This window comes from Salvelinus fontinalis, chromosome 17, assembly GCF_029448725.1.
Source record: "Salvelinus fontinalis isolate EN_2023a chromosome 17, ASM2944872v1, whole genome shotgun sequence".
Lineage (NCBI taxonomy): Eukaryota > Metazoa > Chordata > Actinopteri > Salmoniformes > Salmonidae > Salvelinus > Salvelinus fontinalis.
The window spans coordinates 44,165,120-44,183,291 of NC_074681.1; the positions used below are offsets into that span (position 1 = coordinate 44,165,120).

The following is an 18,172-nucleotide window of genomic DNA, read 5'->3' on the forward strand; positions in this document are numbered from 1 at the left end:
CTGCTGTCCTTTTCATATTTCATTGTTGTACAGGCGTAAGGCACATTCACATGACTCGTGCAAGAACGACATTGTGCAGGGCAAGCCATTGTACTTCAACGGAGTGAGAGCGAACCCAGCAAGCACTGTGGCTTGCATAAATCAAGTGAAAGGGCCTATAGATAGGATTTGAGATGGGGAGACCGTTGAGAGGGATGAATGGTGAAGAGGTGAAACTGGGGGATCGAACATTGGTCTCCACGGGCAATATGTGTCCGGAAGGTGGCAGCACTACTGCTAGACCGACCTGTGGCCCATCTAACATGACTATTGATACACTTTTCAAATGACAAATTTATGTCACAGATAAGGATTTAGTATCGTAGTTCAATTGACCTTAATACTTTCTAAAATGCTCCTTTCTTCCTCGCCAATCTGTGTATGTCAAGGCTATTCCTCTTTTATTTTCTTTGCCGCTGTAACATAGGCTGTTGTTCTTCATTTGCCGTTCCACAGACTCTGTGTTGCTTAGCGCATCGTCATGTCATATGTTTACATATGTGGCATAACAACGCGCGCTCTTTTAGCGGAAGCACGCGGAAATATGCAGGGAAGAATTCGCACTTTTTACAAAGAGTGTTGATGGGCGCCTACGATTCCAACAGCTAGTCCTCCTAAACGCTGCATTGGGTAACAGTGGGAACGTCGCCAGGCAGACTGCAGGCAGCCGTTCCAGTGCTGCGATTACACTCTGAGTTATGGCAGCCTGGCAGTATTTTTCGCAGGCGGCACATTGGTGAGATGCAACAGGCTTTTTCCCCTCACTCTCTTAGTTCTAGAAGTGTGAAAACAAGTGTGAGGACCCTCCAGTGTCATTCTGGTCTCTCGTTACCTCATGCTTGTACGACACAATCACACCAAATCACAAATGCGTGATTAGTTAATTCATCAAAATGTAATTCGTCAAAATTTTTAACATGCCGCTAAAATGATGATGAAAGGAACCTCAATCAATGCATTCAGAAGATATTGGATCTCCAAACATTTGTTCAACTACGGTCGGTAGGGTCGTTCCACCCAAAAACCTTTGATTTCATCTAATTAACATTCTATCAGAAAGAGCACAAGTTTAACTTCATAATAAATGTTTTGTGCAACAGGGAGGTAATTGGTAATTGAATGCAAGCATCACAAAAACAAAAAAAATTAAATTGTTAAATATTTCTAGCCTGTCTATTTATTTATGGGTAACAGGGTTGACATGCTATGCTCGACCCGCTCAGTTTCCCACAACAAAACACCAGAAAATGTCCAAAAAGATTCGAACCACCTCACCTGCTTTTACACTTTGATTTGAATATTAAATGTTCAATTTCTTTTGAGTAATTATTATTTTTATTTTTTTACAACTTAGTAGTTTCACCATATCAATAATGAGAGTGCGGTTCATTTAACAGGGTTTACCCTAAAATGAGGGACAGATGTAAATGAATCGCATGAAATAAAAATAATCTTCAGAAATAAATTGATCAATGCAACAAAATAACTAGGGCTTTACAATGATGGTGAAACTTGGAGAAATGTTGGGATTAAGTGGGTTAAAATCCTCCTAGAAGTCATAGAGGGTGCATGGACGGACATGTCAAAATGCTGAATTTTTCCACTTTATCAAGCCTTTATTCATATAAAAAATCTGATTTATTGAATTGTCCATGACGTCTCTATAATACAGGGCACTTGATTTAATATAACAGGCTTTTAATATTCAATATTGTTGTACAATTTCTACTTCAAATATCAAAGGGATGCAAAAGGCACTCGTTTCGTATGACTCAGTATCTGATAGTCTCTGTTAGAGCACTGCAAACTTTTAAAGGTGCAGTGAGGTCCTAAAGATTCTGATTTGTAAACAAATGGGTCAGTTTTGGCAAATGTAAATGCCACTGAGTTATTTGAATATTGTGGTAACCGCCACTAAAACATTTGCCACAAACTACCCTCCTTTTTACATTTTACGTGCCTCACTGTGGGCGGAAATAGAGATTAAGTAGTGCACCTTTAAGATGAAAGTAAGTTATCGCACCTCAGCGTGAGGTCATTTTCTGCCTATGAACTTTAAGTTTTTAGAAACGTCATCCATCCAACGTTAGTTAGCGAACTGCCATTTTTTGCCATCCGTCGGACTGACATCTAATTTCCATTAGGGGGAGTAGTGTGCCATCACAAGGAGTGAATGTTTATCTTTGTGTCCGGTCATGGTCATAATTCCTTACAGCACATTCGGAGAGGTGCAGTCAGGCAATCTGACGCAACCAGGCCAGAGTGAACTTTAAGCCTGATTAAACAGCTGTTTGGTGATCAATCAATTCCAGGACTGTAATTTTGTTTTTGTTCGATTTTTTTTAAATCTTGGAGGATACAAATGAGGGTGATGAAACGTTGGCAGTTTTCCTGAGTTTGGGGTTCTTGCTCTCTAGCTCAGGTGCACTTCAAGCTGTTAGCCTATTTATGGATCAATGTTTTATGCCAAGTATTGTTGGTCTGATTGGACCCCAGGTGATGTATCCGAAGACACATCACGGAATGACGGACGCCTTTAAAATCCGTTATTAAAATGAACTCATTTAAGGATCGGAGGAAATGTATCTGAAGAGTCATTCGGGGTGTGCATATCAAGTCCACTTTACAGTTCGACGACCTGTTACTCTCTGACAGTTACAGGGACTCTAGTTTTAAGTTAGATGTTTTTTTCTATGTGGTCTAGTTTTGGTGGAATTAGGAGTGATTGATGAATTCAAGTGTTGCACAGTGAGATATTCAGCAAGCTTTTCCAACTCTTCCCGTAACTCTATCTATAAAAAGCCCCACTAATGATTAAAGTCATTTGACATACTGTAACTTTGTCGGTGTAGGAACAGGGCATTCATCTTAGTAATTAAACTTGTGAATAATTTACACCACAGATTTTTCAGCTGGTGCTGCCTGCAGAAGTGAGGCCTGACAGCTCGACAGCGAAGAGGTCCCAAATCACCGGCCACTTGGTCCTCACAATGCCAAAGGTATGTAGTAAAACCTATCCTGGTCCTCACAAAGCTAAAGGTACAGTATGTACAGTAGGGTGCTGTCTTTCGGATGGGACATTAAACGAGTGTCCTGACTCTGTGGTCACTAAAGATCCCATGACACTCATTGTAAGAGTAGGGGTGTTAACCTCGGTGTCCTGGCTAAATTCCCAATCTGGCCTTGATACCATCATGGCCACCTAATCATCCCCAGTTTACAATTGGCTCATTCCTTCCCCCTCCTCTCCCCTGTAACTATTCCCCATGTCGTTGCTGTAAATAAGAATGTGTTCTCAGTCAATTTACCTGGTAAAATATGGGTAAAAAAAAAATAAATGTAGTCACACCTATCCTGGTCCTCTCAATGCCAAAGGTATGTAGTCAAACCTATCCTGCTCCTCACAATGCCTAAAGTATGTAGTCAAACTTATTCGGGTCCTCACAATGCCTAAAGTACGTTCTGTATTCCTCGTATCAGTGCATGATACTATAATATATTTAAGAGATACAGTATATCGATGAAGTAATCTCTTTGGAAACAGCCTTGTCATTGTGTATTATTAACCCAGCATTTTTATCACTTACACCTAAAATGTGAAGTGGCGTTGACCTCAGTTTGAACCCGGTGCATCCACATGGAGGCTTTTAAATCCCTTATACAGTTACTTGAATTCATGTTTTATGCATGAATATGTGCAGGAGTTAAATGAGAGTGCATATTGATACAACGATGGATACCCTTCACTGATAGAGATCCATCACTCTCGTGTGTCGTGGTTAGTTTGAAACATACACCAGCGTCCGGATACATTTTTGTGAATGAGCTCGTTTTCCAACTATCATGTACAGTGTATTTGAAAAGTGTTCAGACCCCTTGACTTTTTCCACAGCCTTATTCTAAAGTGGATTACATAATTGTTTTCCCAAATGTATTACAAATAAAAAACAGACATACCATATTTACATAAGTATTCAGACCCTTTGCTATGAGTCTCGAAATTGAGCTCAGGTGCATCCCTGTTTCCAGTGATCATCCTTGAAATGTTTCTACAACTTGATTGGAGTCCACCTGTGGTAAATTCAATTGATTGGACATGATTTGGAAAGGCACACACCTGTCTATATAAGGTCCCACAGTTGACAGTGCATGTCAGAACAAAAACCAAGCCATGAGGTCTAAGGAATTGTCCGTAGAGTTCCGAGACAGGATTGTGTGGAGGCACAGATCTCGGGAAGGGTACCGAAACATTTCTGCAGCATTGAAGGTCCCGAAGAACACAGTGACCTCCATCATTCTTAAATGGAAGAAGTTTGGAACCAACAAGACTCTTACTAGTTGAGCAATTCGGGGAGAAGGGCCTTGGTCAGGGAGGTGACCAAGAACCCGATGGGCACTCTGACAGAGCTCCAGAGTTCCTTTGTGGAGATGGGAGAACCTTCATAAAGGACAACCATCTCTGCAGCACTCCAGCAATCAGGCCTTTATGGTAGAGTGGACAGACGGAAGCCACTCCCCAGTAAAATGCACATGACAGCCGCTCTTAGAGTTTGCCAAAATGCACCTAAAGGACTCTCAGACCATGAGAAACAAGATGCTCTTGTCTGATAAAACCAAGATTGAACTCTTTGGCCTGAATGCTAAGCGTCTGGAGGAAACCTAGCACCATCCCTACGGTGAAGCATGGTGGTGGCAGCATAATGCTTTAGGGATGTTTTTCAGCGGCAGGGACTGGGAGACTCGTCAGGATCGAAAGATGAACAGAGCAAAGTACTGAGAGATCCTTGATGGAAAAACTGCTCAGGAGCTCAGACTGGGACGAAGGTTCACCTTCCAACAGGACAACGACCATAAGCACACAGCCAAGACAACACAGGAGTGGCTTCTGGACAAGTCTCTGAATGTCCTTGAGTGGCCCAACCAGAGCTCGGACTTGAACTCGATCGTACATCTCTGGAGAGACCTCAAAATATCTACGCAGCGACACTCCCCGTCCAACCTGACAGACTTTGAGAGGATCTGCAGAGAAGAATGGGAAAACTTCCCAAATACAGGTGTGCGAAGCTTGTAGCATCATACCCAAGACGACTTGAGGCTGTAATCGCTGCTAAAGGTGCTTCAAGTAGGCATTGAGTAAAGTGTCTAAATACTTATGTAAATGTGATATTTCAGTTTAGTTATTTTTATTTGCAAAAAAAACAACTGTTTTTGCTTTGTCATTATTGGGTATTGTGTGTAGATTGATGAGGGGGGGGAACTATTTATTCAATTTTAGAATAAGGCTGTAACGTAACAAAATGTGGAAAAGGTCAAAGGGTCTGAATACTTTCCGAATGCACTGTACATCTAGCTGGTGTTTCTTTGCATCGGCAGGACAGAAGGGTAGTGTGTGTCTTTCTTAACAACAGCTGATGCGCGATCAATAATATTAAGGAAGTCTTGAGACCTACCTTGTCACAACACAACTGACTGACTCAAATGCATTATGAAGGAAAGAAATTCTACAAATTAACATTTAACAAGGCACCCCATGTTAATTGAAATGCCAAGAGTGTGCAAAGCTGTCAAGGCAAAGGGTGGCTAATTTGAAGAATCTCAAATCTCAAATATATTTTGATTTGTTGAACACTTTTTTTGGTTACTACATGATTCCATATGTGTTATTTCATAGTGTTGATGTCTTCACTATTATTCTACAATGTAGAAAATAATAAAAAATAAAGAAAAACCCTTGAATGATTAGGTGTGTCCAAACGTTTAACTGGTGCTGTACATATTCCAACCAGAAGCCATGTATTACAGGCAGCATCCGCGCTGAGCTAAAGGCTAGAACTGCCGCTTTCAAGGAGTGGACACTAATCCGGAAGCTTATAAGAAATCCCGACACAAATCATTGTCGCCATTTATTCTGATTTTAGACTGTGGCGATAACATTTATGAATGCAGCTGCCATTGTATTGAAGCCACTGGATGCTGTATATCATATTGCATTATGCTTCATTACGGGTGATGGGTTCAGCACACATCACTGTACTCTGTATGATTAAGTAGACTGGCCCTCTGAAGTCTCGGCAGATCGATGCATTGCATTCTTTTTGTCTAAAGCCCTCTTGTGTAAACTACCAACGTACCTCACTTCTCTGGTAACCTACAGAGATACTAGCGATCCTTTTGATCTCGATAGAGACTGCCTTTAGCAGTTTTGCACTTTGCTTGTGGAATTGTCCACAGAATTCACTGAAATTGAATGAATTGGTGCATCTGAAGCAGTTCAGACAGCTATATGAGGACCCTTTTAAGGAAGATTTAAAAAAATGATTCTATAATTGATCTTTTGTTGTTTACCCCTTTTTCTCCCCAATTTCGTGATATCCAATTGGTAGTTACAGTCTTGTCCCATCACTGCAACTCCCGGACGGACTCTGGAGAGACGAATGTCAAATGCCATGCTTCCTCCGAAACACGACCCACTCTTGACACACTGCTTGCTGAACCCTGAAGCCAGCCGCACCAATGTGTCGGAGGAAACACCGTACAGCTGGCGACCGTAGTCAGCGTGCATGCGCCCGGCCCGCCACAAGGAGTCGCTAGAGCACGATGGGACAAGGACATCCCAGCCCGGACGATGCTGGGCCAATTGTGCGCTGCCTCATGCGTCTCCCGTTTGCGGCCTGCTACGACACAGCCTGGGATTGATCCAGGGTCTGTAGTGACGCATCATGCACTGCGATGCAGTGCCTTAGACCGCTGTGCCACTCGGGAGGCCAGATAGAGCCTAATATAAGTTAATATATCACCTTAAGAGAACATGCATTGTAAATAGACTTAAGGTCTTTGAAAAGCACTGACCTTTTTCGGTAAAAACAACTTTTACTGCAGTGTTAAGGTTAGGATCTTGTTTAAAGGGAGGTACATCCAAATAAAGAAGGGCAGGTGTTGTTGTGGTTGAGCATCTCCCTGTTTCTATAAATACCCATATAGTTAACTTGCACTATACAAAGCTAGAGGACAGATCACAATGTAGTCTTTCACCAGTATCAATGGAATTAGCAAAGGATCTTCTGCAAATAAGAGGTGAGTATCCCAAAGATCATCTTTAGCACTAAAATAATTTTAAGTCCATTGGTAAGCAATGAATGAACAATGACCTTAACGCTGAAGAAGGTCTTAATGTTTTTGGGAAATTCTGCCCTTATTTGCAGAAGCCAACCACGGTTTCTGCATCTATGATATGTTCTGATGGAAATACATCTTTTTGTAGGCTCAGGGTGAAATCATACTGACAACCCCTCGTCCTCCCAAAGTTTCTCAAAGCAGCAACACACCTGAAGAGAAGACAAGGTAATCACTCCCATTTATTGAGATGATCTTCCTTTGTTTTAATGCCAGTTGTTACCCTTTAAAGGTGACATTATGCCAGGGTAATTAATAAGTACCATTGTACAAACTTGTAGCACTATGGTCCTGTGTAGCTCAGTAGGTAGAGCATGGGGCTTACCACCTTGCTTTGTATAAAAGTGTCTGTTAAATGGCATATGTATTAAAACATAATTTTCTGATTAGTAAGTGTAGGCGGCTTTTTGTGTAAATACTGTATGCAAAGTGAGAGCAAATAAATCCCACAAGGGGAAGAATTTACAGGGTTAATCCATTGGATGTGAAGTAGCTGATGTAAAGACTGACCTTGCCAAAGCATTGACTCAAATGCCCACTACTCTGGTATAGAATAACCACCAAACAATGCATCCAGCAAGGCTATGCTAAAAGTAAGCATACTTTTCATGACCACTGTCTTCACCCCGCATTTAGAATGCACACATCTGCTCGTGTCATGGCTCTCAATCTTCCACATTGACTGTCCTAAATGGCGCCCTATTCCCTTTATGGTGCACTACTTTTGACCAGAGTCCATTGGATTCTGGTCCAAAGTAGTTATATAAGGAATAAGGTGCCATAGTCCCCCTTGTTGATGCCAGCTAGCTGTATATTAAACACCCACAATGCTTCGCCTGAGCCACTGTTAAGATGAAAGTTGGGCTACGTTCCAAATGGCACCATATTCCCTATATAGTGCAGTACTTTTTAACAGAGCCCTGGGCTCCATATTAATGAGTGCATTTCCTACAGGCACAGGTTACCTTGACCAGTTTAGCCTGTCATAAGGGTACGCTTTATACTTTATACACTTTTTACAGAGTGGTTCGAAATTGCCCCTAAGCTCTGGTCCAAGGCCAGTTTTATTTCTCAACTCCAAAAGGGTTGAAGTTTGGATACGGGTTCGGAAAACTGACACAGGAGCTGTCCAGACCTTGGTACAAATACTATTTGAAATGTTTGAAAGTGTTTGGGTGGTGTTTGCACTTCTTTGTTTTTTTCTAATGGTTCCATTGTAACAGATAAGCTACATCAGAGTAGCTCAATTTGATTTAAGATGGTATTTGAACCCAGCACGGTTCCAGCAGCTATGATGGATGCTTTTCCGGGCCAGTGCAGTACAGCTTGGCTTTGCGGGGCCCTGTAGTGTGAAATTCAAGTTTTTTTTTTACAGTGAAATGCCTTTCTTGCAAGCTTTTATCCCAACAGTGCAGTAATCAATAATTGAATACAAAAAAAATGTAAGGTAGAACAAAAACACGAGAAATTAAAATAAGAAATAAGAAGAACACGAGAAAGTAAATAAGCATACTATATACAGGGTCAGTCAGTTCCAGTAGCATATTTACAATGTGCAAGGATACTGGAGGGATAGAAGTAGATATGTCGAGGGGTAAGGTGACTAGTCATCAGGATATATGATAAACAGAGTAGCAGCAGCGTATATGATGATTGTATGTAAAGTGTGTAAAGTCAGTATAAAAATGTATGTGCATATTATGTGCGTATCAGCAAATTATGAAGTGAGTGTGTGTGTGTGTTGGAGTGTCTGAGTGTGTAGGCCCCTGTGACAGTGCAAAAATAAAATACAAAGGTCAACTCAGTTTGTAGCCATTTTGTTACCTATTTAGCAGTCTTATGGCTTGGGGATAGAAGCTGTTCAGGAGCCTGTTGGTGTCAGGCTTGATGCACCAGTTCCGTTTGTCGTGCGGAAGTAGAGAGAACAGTCAATGGCTTGGGCGGCTGGAGTCTTTAACGATTTTCCGGGCCTTCCTTTCACACCGCCTGGTATAGAGGTCCTGGATTGCAGGGAGCTCGGCCCCAGTGATGTACTGGGCTGTCCGCACCACCCTCTGTAGCGCCATATCATTGAGGGCGGTTCTACTGCCATACCAAGCAGTGATGCAACCAGTCAAGATGCTCTCAATGGTACAGGTGTAGAACTTTTTGAGGATTTCAGGGCCCATACCAAACCTTTTTAACCTCCTACTAATGTTACTGTCCCCACTACAACAAAACAATACTTAAATACATGTATTGTTTGGCCGACCAATGGCTTTAAAGCCTCACAATGGCCAATACATAGCATCAACAATTCAAGGTTTATATACATAATTGGTTGAAACCAAAAACGTCAAGTGTCCTTGGCTGATCTCCAGTCGACGACTAGTTTGGCTTCCTCACCTTGCCTTGAGGTGTGCTGCCTCTTTAACTGGCTAACTGCCACATTTCCATTTTACAACTGGTTCCCCAGTCCTTGCCCTTCAGCTGGTCCCATCAGAAGCCACGGGAGTGCGGGCTAATTCCATGCGTTTAAATTAGCATTTTGTTGAATGTGTAAGTGACTTAGGCACTAACATCGCAGGGTGATAGGTGAATATGCGCTGCTTGGCACTGAGTTATTGCCCCATTTGGACCTGATTAGATCTGACATTTGACCCACACTGAGGTTGCGGCAGCAAAGGAGGCAGTCAGCGCGAGAGGAACTGAGGGCCATGATTGTGTTGCAATAGCTTTGGTATCACTAAGCAAGGCAAGATTCTAATTCACATTAAAGGTAATAGTCAGCAATGGAAAAGGTAGTTATGTGGGGATGTTACCTTAAAAAGCGATGAGCAGCAGTTTCCATCAAAGTTTGATTGTGTATGAATGCATGCACCTGTCTCAACACAGGCGGGGGGGGGGAATGCATGTCGTGTATGCACCTAAATAGCAAATGGAGGATGCTTTTCCCGTGGTTCATTTTCATGCCAGCCAGGTAGGCTATACTCTTATTGTAAAGAAAAGCAATGTGCTTAATATTAGGAAAGTTGAGAAATAAATCAAGTAGGCCTAGCCTATAGAAAGCTGATGGGAACCTCTTCTTTTTAATAGAGGCCATCACTCTGTTTTCTCACGCAATTACATAGCCGATAGAAATATTGCACAACATGAGCTCATATGAATTGTTTGATTAGATATTCCATTACATTTACATTGATGTCAGAGTGATTAGAGGGACAATAGAATGCTGAGTACCAGGCAGTTAGCAAGTTTGGTAGGCTGCAAATGACCGTCAGCAGCATCAGAGCTTGGAAGAGCCTAATTGACTGCAATCATGACTCGTGACCACAGGTGTGTCGGTAATATGGTCACCATAACAGCCCTAACCGCAGTAAAATTCCGCAAGACCGTTGACTAACAAGTAATATTCCCTTATGCACTAGACATGCGTTGGTATCACCCAACTCGCTAATGATCGTCAGGTCGCTAATGGCCTGGTTTTCAGGGCTCTATTGTCCTTCTAACCACTCTGACATCAATGCAAACGCAATCAAAAATTATAATCAAAACAGTATGTGCCTTTAAAACTCACCTCACTGTGATTGATCATTTTGAAGAAAGAAGTTCAACAACAGGTTGAAACTGAGTGGAAAACATGTATTTTCAAAGCCTGACACAATGAAATGGACAGTGCTTTCTAAGGTGATGATTCATTTAAAACATGCATGCATATTAGAGCTTATGAATATGCATAGGCCTACTGTATATATGAGCCCAAGACAAGAAAAAAATATTTTATTTAAAATAATGATTGTGTCATTATACAATACATAGCCTACCGCATGTTATGCATGGCAGAATAACATAAAACAATTAAATATATGATTCAAGATAATTGGTATAGCCTACAGTATACTCCAAAATTAAACAATTTATGGCAATCGCCTTTGAGTGTGGACTGTTATTATGCATACTAGATGGATGGGTTACCTTGGTTTCCCAAATGAAGCACTGGGTAGCTTCAGGAATAGGATTGGAGAGCCCATGGCATACAGAGTTTGTGTGGAATATCACCTGTCGCGCAGCTAGCAGCTGTATGCTCTTTAAACAGCGGTTGATGTGTGGGGTGAAATAACTGGAATAGCCTACTTAGTGAAAAACAAACAGGCGGGTAAATTGGCCTCCATTCGCTTGCTATTCGAGTGCATACAGATTGCATATTATTTTGTCCCCTGCCCCTGTTCCTGCCCGTTTGATAATGTGCCATTCGAAATCGAAACAAATTGTACATATTAGTGCCGACGAGATGAAATCGAGAATAGTCCGATGGGTGAAAATATGATCACTTGATGGGTGAACAGAGTGTGCAGCCTGAGGCAAGGAACAGAACGCCAGCTTTTTCTGCAACCTGTTCAAATCAATAGCCTATAGTCGCATCATGCAGCCCATACTGTATTTGATTTCTAAGGTTTGTATCATTCACAACTAAAGTTGCCAAATAACTATAGTACCTGTTTCAAATGATCACTTTTATGCTCAGCATAGCCACTTCATGTGCGCACTTGCTCCGGAATGGGAAGAATATCCTTTCTATTTGATTTAGCCAAGTTCAATTATATTTTTCTTACTATAAAATCATATAATATAAAATAATGGCACAGGACTTATAAACATATTGTCTGTTAAATGAGCAAACCTACAGCCTATGGCATGGAGCATCGCCAGATAACGTACAGTAGGTCAATTCATATTCTGTTCTTCTGAAATACATTTTCTTTATATGTTGCTTGAATGCATGGAGGCCTGGAGATGCTAAATGTGTTTATGTTAATTAACGTTTAGTTACTGTGAGACCGGCAGTCTTTTGCATGACAATAACCAATAACCAGCTGACCCAATTCTATGACCACCAGAGCCCTATCCACAATGCACTATATCTCAACGAAATATGCTACCTAGCTAGTTCCAACCGACTAACATTCGCTAGTAGCCATGCTAGCATGTAATTACATTCCAAACCACGTGTGGGCGCTGGTGAGCTATGTACATCCACGAATGAGAAACCATATAAATTCATGCAAAAAGCTTTGTGTTTGTTAGTGGTAGTCGAGCGAGTGAGTGACTGTTGTCGTAGTTTTCGGTCGTTTGTCGCTAGTACAGTAATACCCACAAGGACAGGGTTACGACTCATTTGTGGCCCAAAAACAAGACTCTAGCTTTGAAGTGGGACTGTTTTTTCCGGGTTGAAGTGTGTGGTTTTGGAGTATGTGTCACGCCCTGGCCTTAGTATTCTTTGTTTTCTTTATTATTTTAGTTAGGTCAGGGTGTGACATGGGGAATGTTTGTGTTTTGTTGGTTTTGGGTGTTTTTATGGTAAAGGGGTTGTTGGGTATAATATATGGGTTTGTGTGGAGTACATGTGTCTAGTGTTGTCTATGTATGTTTAGTTGTCTAGGAGAGTCTATGGTTACCTGAATGAGTTCCCAATTAGAGACAGCTGATTTCGGTTGTCTCTGATTGGGAGCCTTATTTAGGGTAGCCATAGGCTCTCATTGGTTGTGAGTAATTGTCTATGTCAGAACGTTTGTAGCCTGTGTGTGTAAGTGCACAACGTTATTTAGCTTCACGGTCGTTTGTTGTTTTGTTCGTTTTGTTAAAGTGTTTCGTGTTTATTTTTCGTCATCTTTTAAAATAAAAGAAGATGGCTTATTTTCCTAAAGCTGCGTTTTGGTCCATCAATCCTCCACACGATCGTGACAGTATGGGATTGTGCGCAGCCCAGAAGACTTCAATGGCTTAGAATAACAAGTGGAAGGCAGGATTCAGAATGACACTCCGACTGAAATCAGGTGATGTGTCGAGCGTGAATGTCAAGCCTGCAACCTTTATTTCCTACCGACCTGCTGGGTCATTACAAGTGTCAGCAGTGATGGAGATAAACCGGGTAAATTCAATGTGGATTATCTGACTCTCCCTCTGCCGGTGAATTGGCCTCTTCCTCTAAAGGCTCTTCTTTGACTTTGGTAGCTAACTCAGCCGTCAATCGGTGAGTCTGCGCTCTTTATACTTTATACACTACGTGCTTCGCTTTTTAGCACAGGGCATTATCATTTTGAAACAGGAAAGGTCCTTCCCCAAACTGTTGCCACGAAGTTGGAAGCGCAGAATCTTCTAGAATGTCATTGTATGCTGAAGCGTTAAGATTTCTCTTCACTTGAACTAAGGGGCCTAGCCCTGACCATGAAAAACAGCCCCAGACCATTATTCATCCTCCACCAAACTTTACAGTTGGCACTATGCATTCAGGCAGGTAGCGTTTTCCTCGACAGTGAATGTTGCAAGCAAGGACTGAAGCTAACGTTAGCACGCTAGTTGGCTAGCAACCTTGCAAGCTGATTTGTAACAATAAATTCATAAAGAATTTGCTTGTAAGTTGGCTGAATATTGTATTGAAACCAGTAGTCATGACTTCAAACGATTTGGTTTAATTTGAAGTTATACATTTGAAGTTATTTCTGTTGGAGTTTATATGATAGGGAATAGGCTGGCTTGCTAGGTCCTCCATATTACGTCACACCCCACAAATGTTTTTCCGGCATGACTTTGGCATTCTTCCGAATTCTGATCAGTTTTATGTAATAACTAGAAAAAATGTACAAGTGAGGTGTAACTGCATGGTGACTTTTGATGTGTATTCTTATGCAAATCCGTATGTTACATGTGGTTACGTTTATGCGACCTACCCTTTAAGTCTTCTAGTATGAAAGGAGGGTCACTTCACCATGTTGTATAGTGCACAGTGTTGGATGAGTGGTCTTGCATTAGTTATGAACCTAAGTGCTCCGTGATACACAGCATCCAGCACCTTAAGGTTACTGGCGGAGGATCGCATGTAATGAAAATGTCACCACAATCCAATATAAGAAGATACCCTTTTGATCAGTTGGTCATTTAGAATTATAGAGGTAAAGACCCCTGTGCTTACATTTTACATTTTAGTGTCTTATCCAGAGCGACTACAGTAATGAGTGCATACATTTTCATCCTTTTTTGTACCTTGAAGTGCTGTGCATTTGATTGGTTTCTTTCGCAGTGTTTACTTTTCCTCCAACCCCTAACCCCATACATCACGACCCAAGCAGTTGAAAATTGAATCTAATTGCTTTGCCAATAACGTGCGTTTCTCAAACCATTAGTCTTAGTCAGCGGACATCAGAACATTACAATACTTCCTCATTCTGATTATAAGGGTAAACAGCAGTGGCCGTGTTCCACTGTGGACGATTCTTCAGACTTGCTCATTATATGAGTGTCGGCGTTCACCTATTACACAGCCCATTACAGGAAGCCATTTTGAACTCTCCCTAACTAGGAGTGCATTATTAGACCACTCTCAAACTAATGGCGCCATCCGTCTCCCACAGGAAAGGGCTGACATCTGGGTTTACCTGTGCGTTACGAAGACAAGTGTTGGCTAAACTTAGACCAGAGGCTCACAGGTGTCATTAATCTTTCCTTGATCCCTCATGATTCATTTACTATGGATTAGCTCACACTCTTCCAATAAGTAAGCTGTCAGTTAAGGAAAACTAAAAGTGAGGAAGAGCAACGCAACCACCTTTTTGATGCAGGTGTAACTCCATTTGATCCTCTCTGTTCTCTGCTTCTTTTATCTAGATGTCATTTGATTTGATTATTTTAAGAGTTTGAGAGCACGCAAACAGGCCCACATGCAACCACATCTACTTCAAATCCAATTCGGTATAGATTCCTGGCAGGTACTGAGGCTAACCAGAACTTTGTGATGCTATTACCAAGCCCCATTTTGATGACAATGCAATTTTTTGCCGGCCAGTCACCGAAGCAGAGATTGATACCTTCCGATGTCCTCATTCAAGCCACAGATTTCTTCTTCTCCCTAAGCGAACATTGTGACCCTGGTGCTTTTCCTGCACCTGCAAACCAGCCATTCATATCAGAGAGCGCCGAGGCAATTAGAAACTCACGGTTCGGTTTTGTTATCCACTGGCTTCATTCGCCCGCCAATTAATTGAGTTGTGAAATGCGAGGTGTAATGAAGTGGTGGCGGGGCCCCTCCTCCACCGGGGCGTTTATGTCATCGGTTGCACAGCGAGATTAAATTATAATTGCCTCGCTCTTCCTGGTAAATCAGTCCCCTTTCATTTCTCTGCATCCCACTGGCATTGGCCACCCTAACTGCCACCCCCTTGCTACATTGGTAAATTATGTGTTGTAAGTGAATGTGGTGGGGCTTTCTTTAAAGCAGCTTAATTTTGTCAGAGAGGGAAAAGGTCCTGTCTGCATTGTTATTGCGGTAATGAGCTGGCCAATCAAAATGCTGCCCGCCCTGGCAATTAATCAGATTTAGGGGGGGGGGGGGGGGGGGGGGGGGGGGTTAAAGGAATATTAAGTGTAAATGGGGAGAGGGTGAGGGCAGATGTTGGATTCCAGGCTAGAAGATTTCGAAAGCAAAATGCTTGTGCTTCTAGTTCTGACCGTGCAATAATATCTAATATCTAACAATTTCACAACAACTACCTTATATACACACAAGTGTAGAGGAATGAATAAGATGAGCGATGGCTGTGCGGCATAGGCAAGATGCAGTAGATGGCATAGAGTACAGTATATACATATGAGATGAGTAATGTAGGGCATGTTAACATTATATAAAGTGGCATTGTTTAAAGTGACTAGTGATACATTTATTACATCCATTTTTTTATTATTAAAGTGGCTAGAGATTTGAGTCAGTATGTTGACAGCAGCCACTCAATGTTAGTGATGGCTGTTTAACAGTCTGATGGCCTTGAGATAGACGCTGTATTTCAGTCTCTCGGTCCCAGCTTTGATGCACCTGTACTGACCTCGCCTTCTGGATGATAGCGGGGTGAACAGGCAGTGGCTAGGTTGGTTGTTGTCCTTGATGATCTTTTTGGATTTCCTGTGACACCGGGTGGTGTAGGTGTCCTGGAGGGCAGGTAGTTTGCCCCCGGTGATGCATTGTGCAGACCTCACTACCCTCTGGAGAGCCTTACGTTTGTGGGCGGAGCAGTTGCTGTACCAAGCAGTGATACAGCCCGACAGGATGCTCTCGATTGTGCATCTGTAAATGTTTGTGAGTGTTTTAGGTGACAAGCCAAATTTCTTAAGCCTCCTGAGGTTGAAGAGGTGCTGTTGCGCCTTCTTCACCACGCTGTCTGTGTGGGTGGACCATTTCAGTTTGTCCGTGATGTGTACGCCGAGGAACTTAAAACTTTCCACCTTCTCCACCACTGCTCCCTCTGCTGTTTCCTGAAGTCCACGATCATCTTCTTTGTTTTGTTTACATTGAGTGTGAGGTTATTTTGCTGACACCACACTCCAAGGGCCCTCACCTCCTCCCTGTAGGCCGTCTCGTTGTTGTTGGTAATCAAGCCTACCACTGTAGTGTCGTCTGCAAACGTTGGAGGCGTGTATAGCCACGCAGTCATGGGTGAACAGGGAGTACAGGAGAGGGCTGAGAACGCACCCTTGTGGGGCCCCAGTGTTGAGGATCAGTGGGGTGGAGATGTTGTTTCCTACCCTCACCACCTGGGGGCGGCCCGTCAGAAAGTCCAGGACCCAGTTGCACAGGGCGGGGTTGAGACCCAGGGTCTCGAGCTTAATGACAAGTTTGGAGGGTACTATGGTGTTAAATGCTAAGCTGTAATCGTTGAACAGCATTCTTACATAGGTATTCCTCTTGTCCAGATGCGATTGCGTCGTCTGTGGATCTATTGGGGCGGTAAGCAAATTGGAGATGGTCTAGGGTGTCAGGTAGGGTGGAGGTGATATGATCCTTGACTAGTCTCTCAAAGCACTTCATGATGACGGAAGTGAGTGCTACGGGGCGATAGTCATTTAGCTCAATTACCTTAGGTTTCTTGGGAACAGGAACAATGGTGGCCCTCTTGAAGCATGTGGGAATTGCAGACTGGGATAGGGATTGATTGAATATGTCCGTTAACACACCAGCCAGCTGGTCTGCACATGCTCTGAGGACGTGGCTAGTGATGCCGTCTGGGACAGCAGCCTTGCGAGGGTTAACACGTTTAAATGTTTTACTCATATTGGCTGCGGTGAAGGAGAACCCGCAGGTTTTGGTAGCGGGCCGTATCAGTGGCACTGTATTGTCCTCAAAGCGAGCAAAGAAGTTGTCTAGTTTGTCTGGGAGCAAGACGTCGGTGTCTGCGACGGGGCTGGTTTCTTTTTGTAATCCGTGATTGACTGTAGACCCTGCAACATACGTCTCGTGTCTGAGCCGTCGAATTGTGACTCTACTTTGTCTCTATACTAACGCTTAGCTTGTTTGATTGCCTTGCGGAGGGATTAGCTACACTGTTTGTATTTGGTCATGTTTCCGGTCTCTCCTTGCCATGATTAAAAGCAGTGGTTCAGTTTTGCGCGAATGCTGCCATCAATCCACGGTTTCTGGTTTGGGGAAGGTTTTAATAGTCACCGTGGGTACATCATCACCGATGCACTTGCTAATAAACTCGCTCACCGAATCAGCGTATACATCAATGTTGCTGTCTGAGGCTATCCGGAACATATCCTAGTCCACGTGATCGAAGCAATCTTGAAGCGTGGAATCAGATTGGTCGGACCAGCGTTGAACAGACCTGAGCACGGGCGTTTCCTGTTTTTGTTTCTGAGAGCTGTTTTGTGTGTTGTTTTATCGATGAGTAGCCATGTGTGTTAAAATATTATTAAAATTCTCTGGTGTAAGCTCTCCTATCACTGATAAGAACCCCTGTTTTTAAGGGGAGTTGCAAATAATGCCAGTACCTGTTATTTCTTAAATACAGTCTCGTGTAGCAGGCGCTCATTTGAATTTGAAAAAGTAAAGTTATCTATTTTTTGATGGAAAACAATATCTAAGCTACTTTTTTATTTAAATGCATTGAAGTCTTTGTGCAGACTTTGTAGGACCTATGTTACCTTTTAAGCATCC

The 18,172-nt window shown here is 42.5% G+C and overlaps 1 protein-coding gene across 2 annotated transcripts in view; it reads left to right on the forward strand.

Annotated features, from left to right (window-relative positions):
- The window catches only part of dnaaf11 (dynein axonemal assembly factor 11), a 72,274-nt gene that overhangs the window by 36,572 nt on the left and 17,530 nt on the right, over window positions 1-18,172 (forward strand). For both annotated transcript variants that reach the window (XM_055867569.1, XM_055867568.1), the window contains exons 10-11: window positions 2,943-3,038; window positions 7,301-7,380. In XM_055867569.1, coding sequence (XP_055723544.1) covers window positions 2,943-3,038; window positions 7,301-7,380 — 176 coding nt within the window. The remainder of the gene's footprint in view (window positions 1-2,942; window positions 3,039-7,300; window positions 7,381-18,172) is intronic.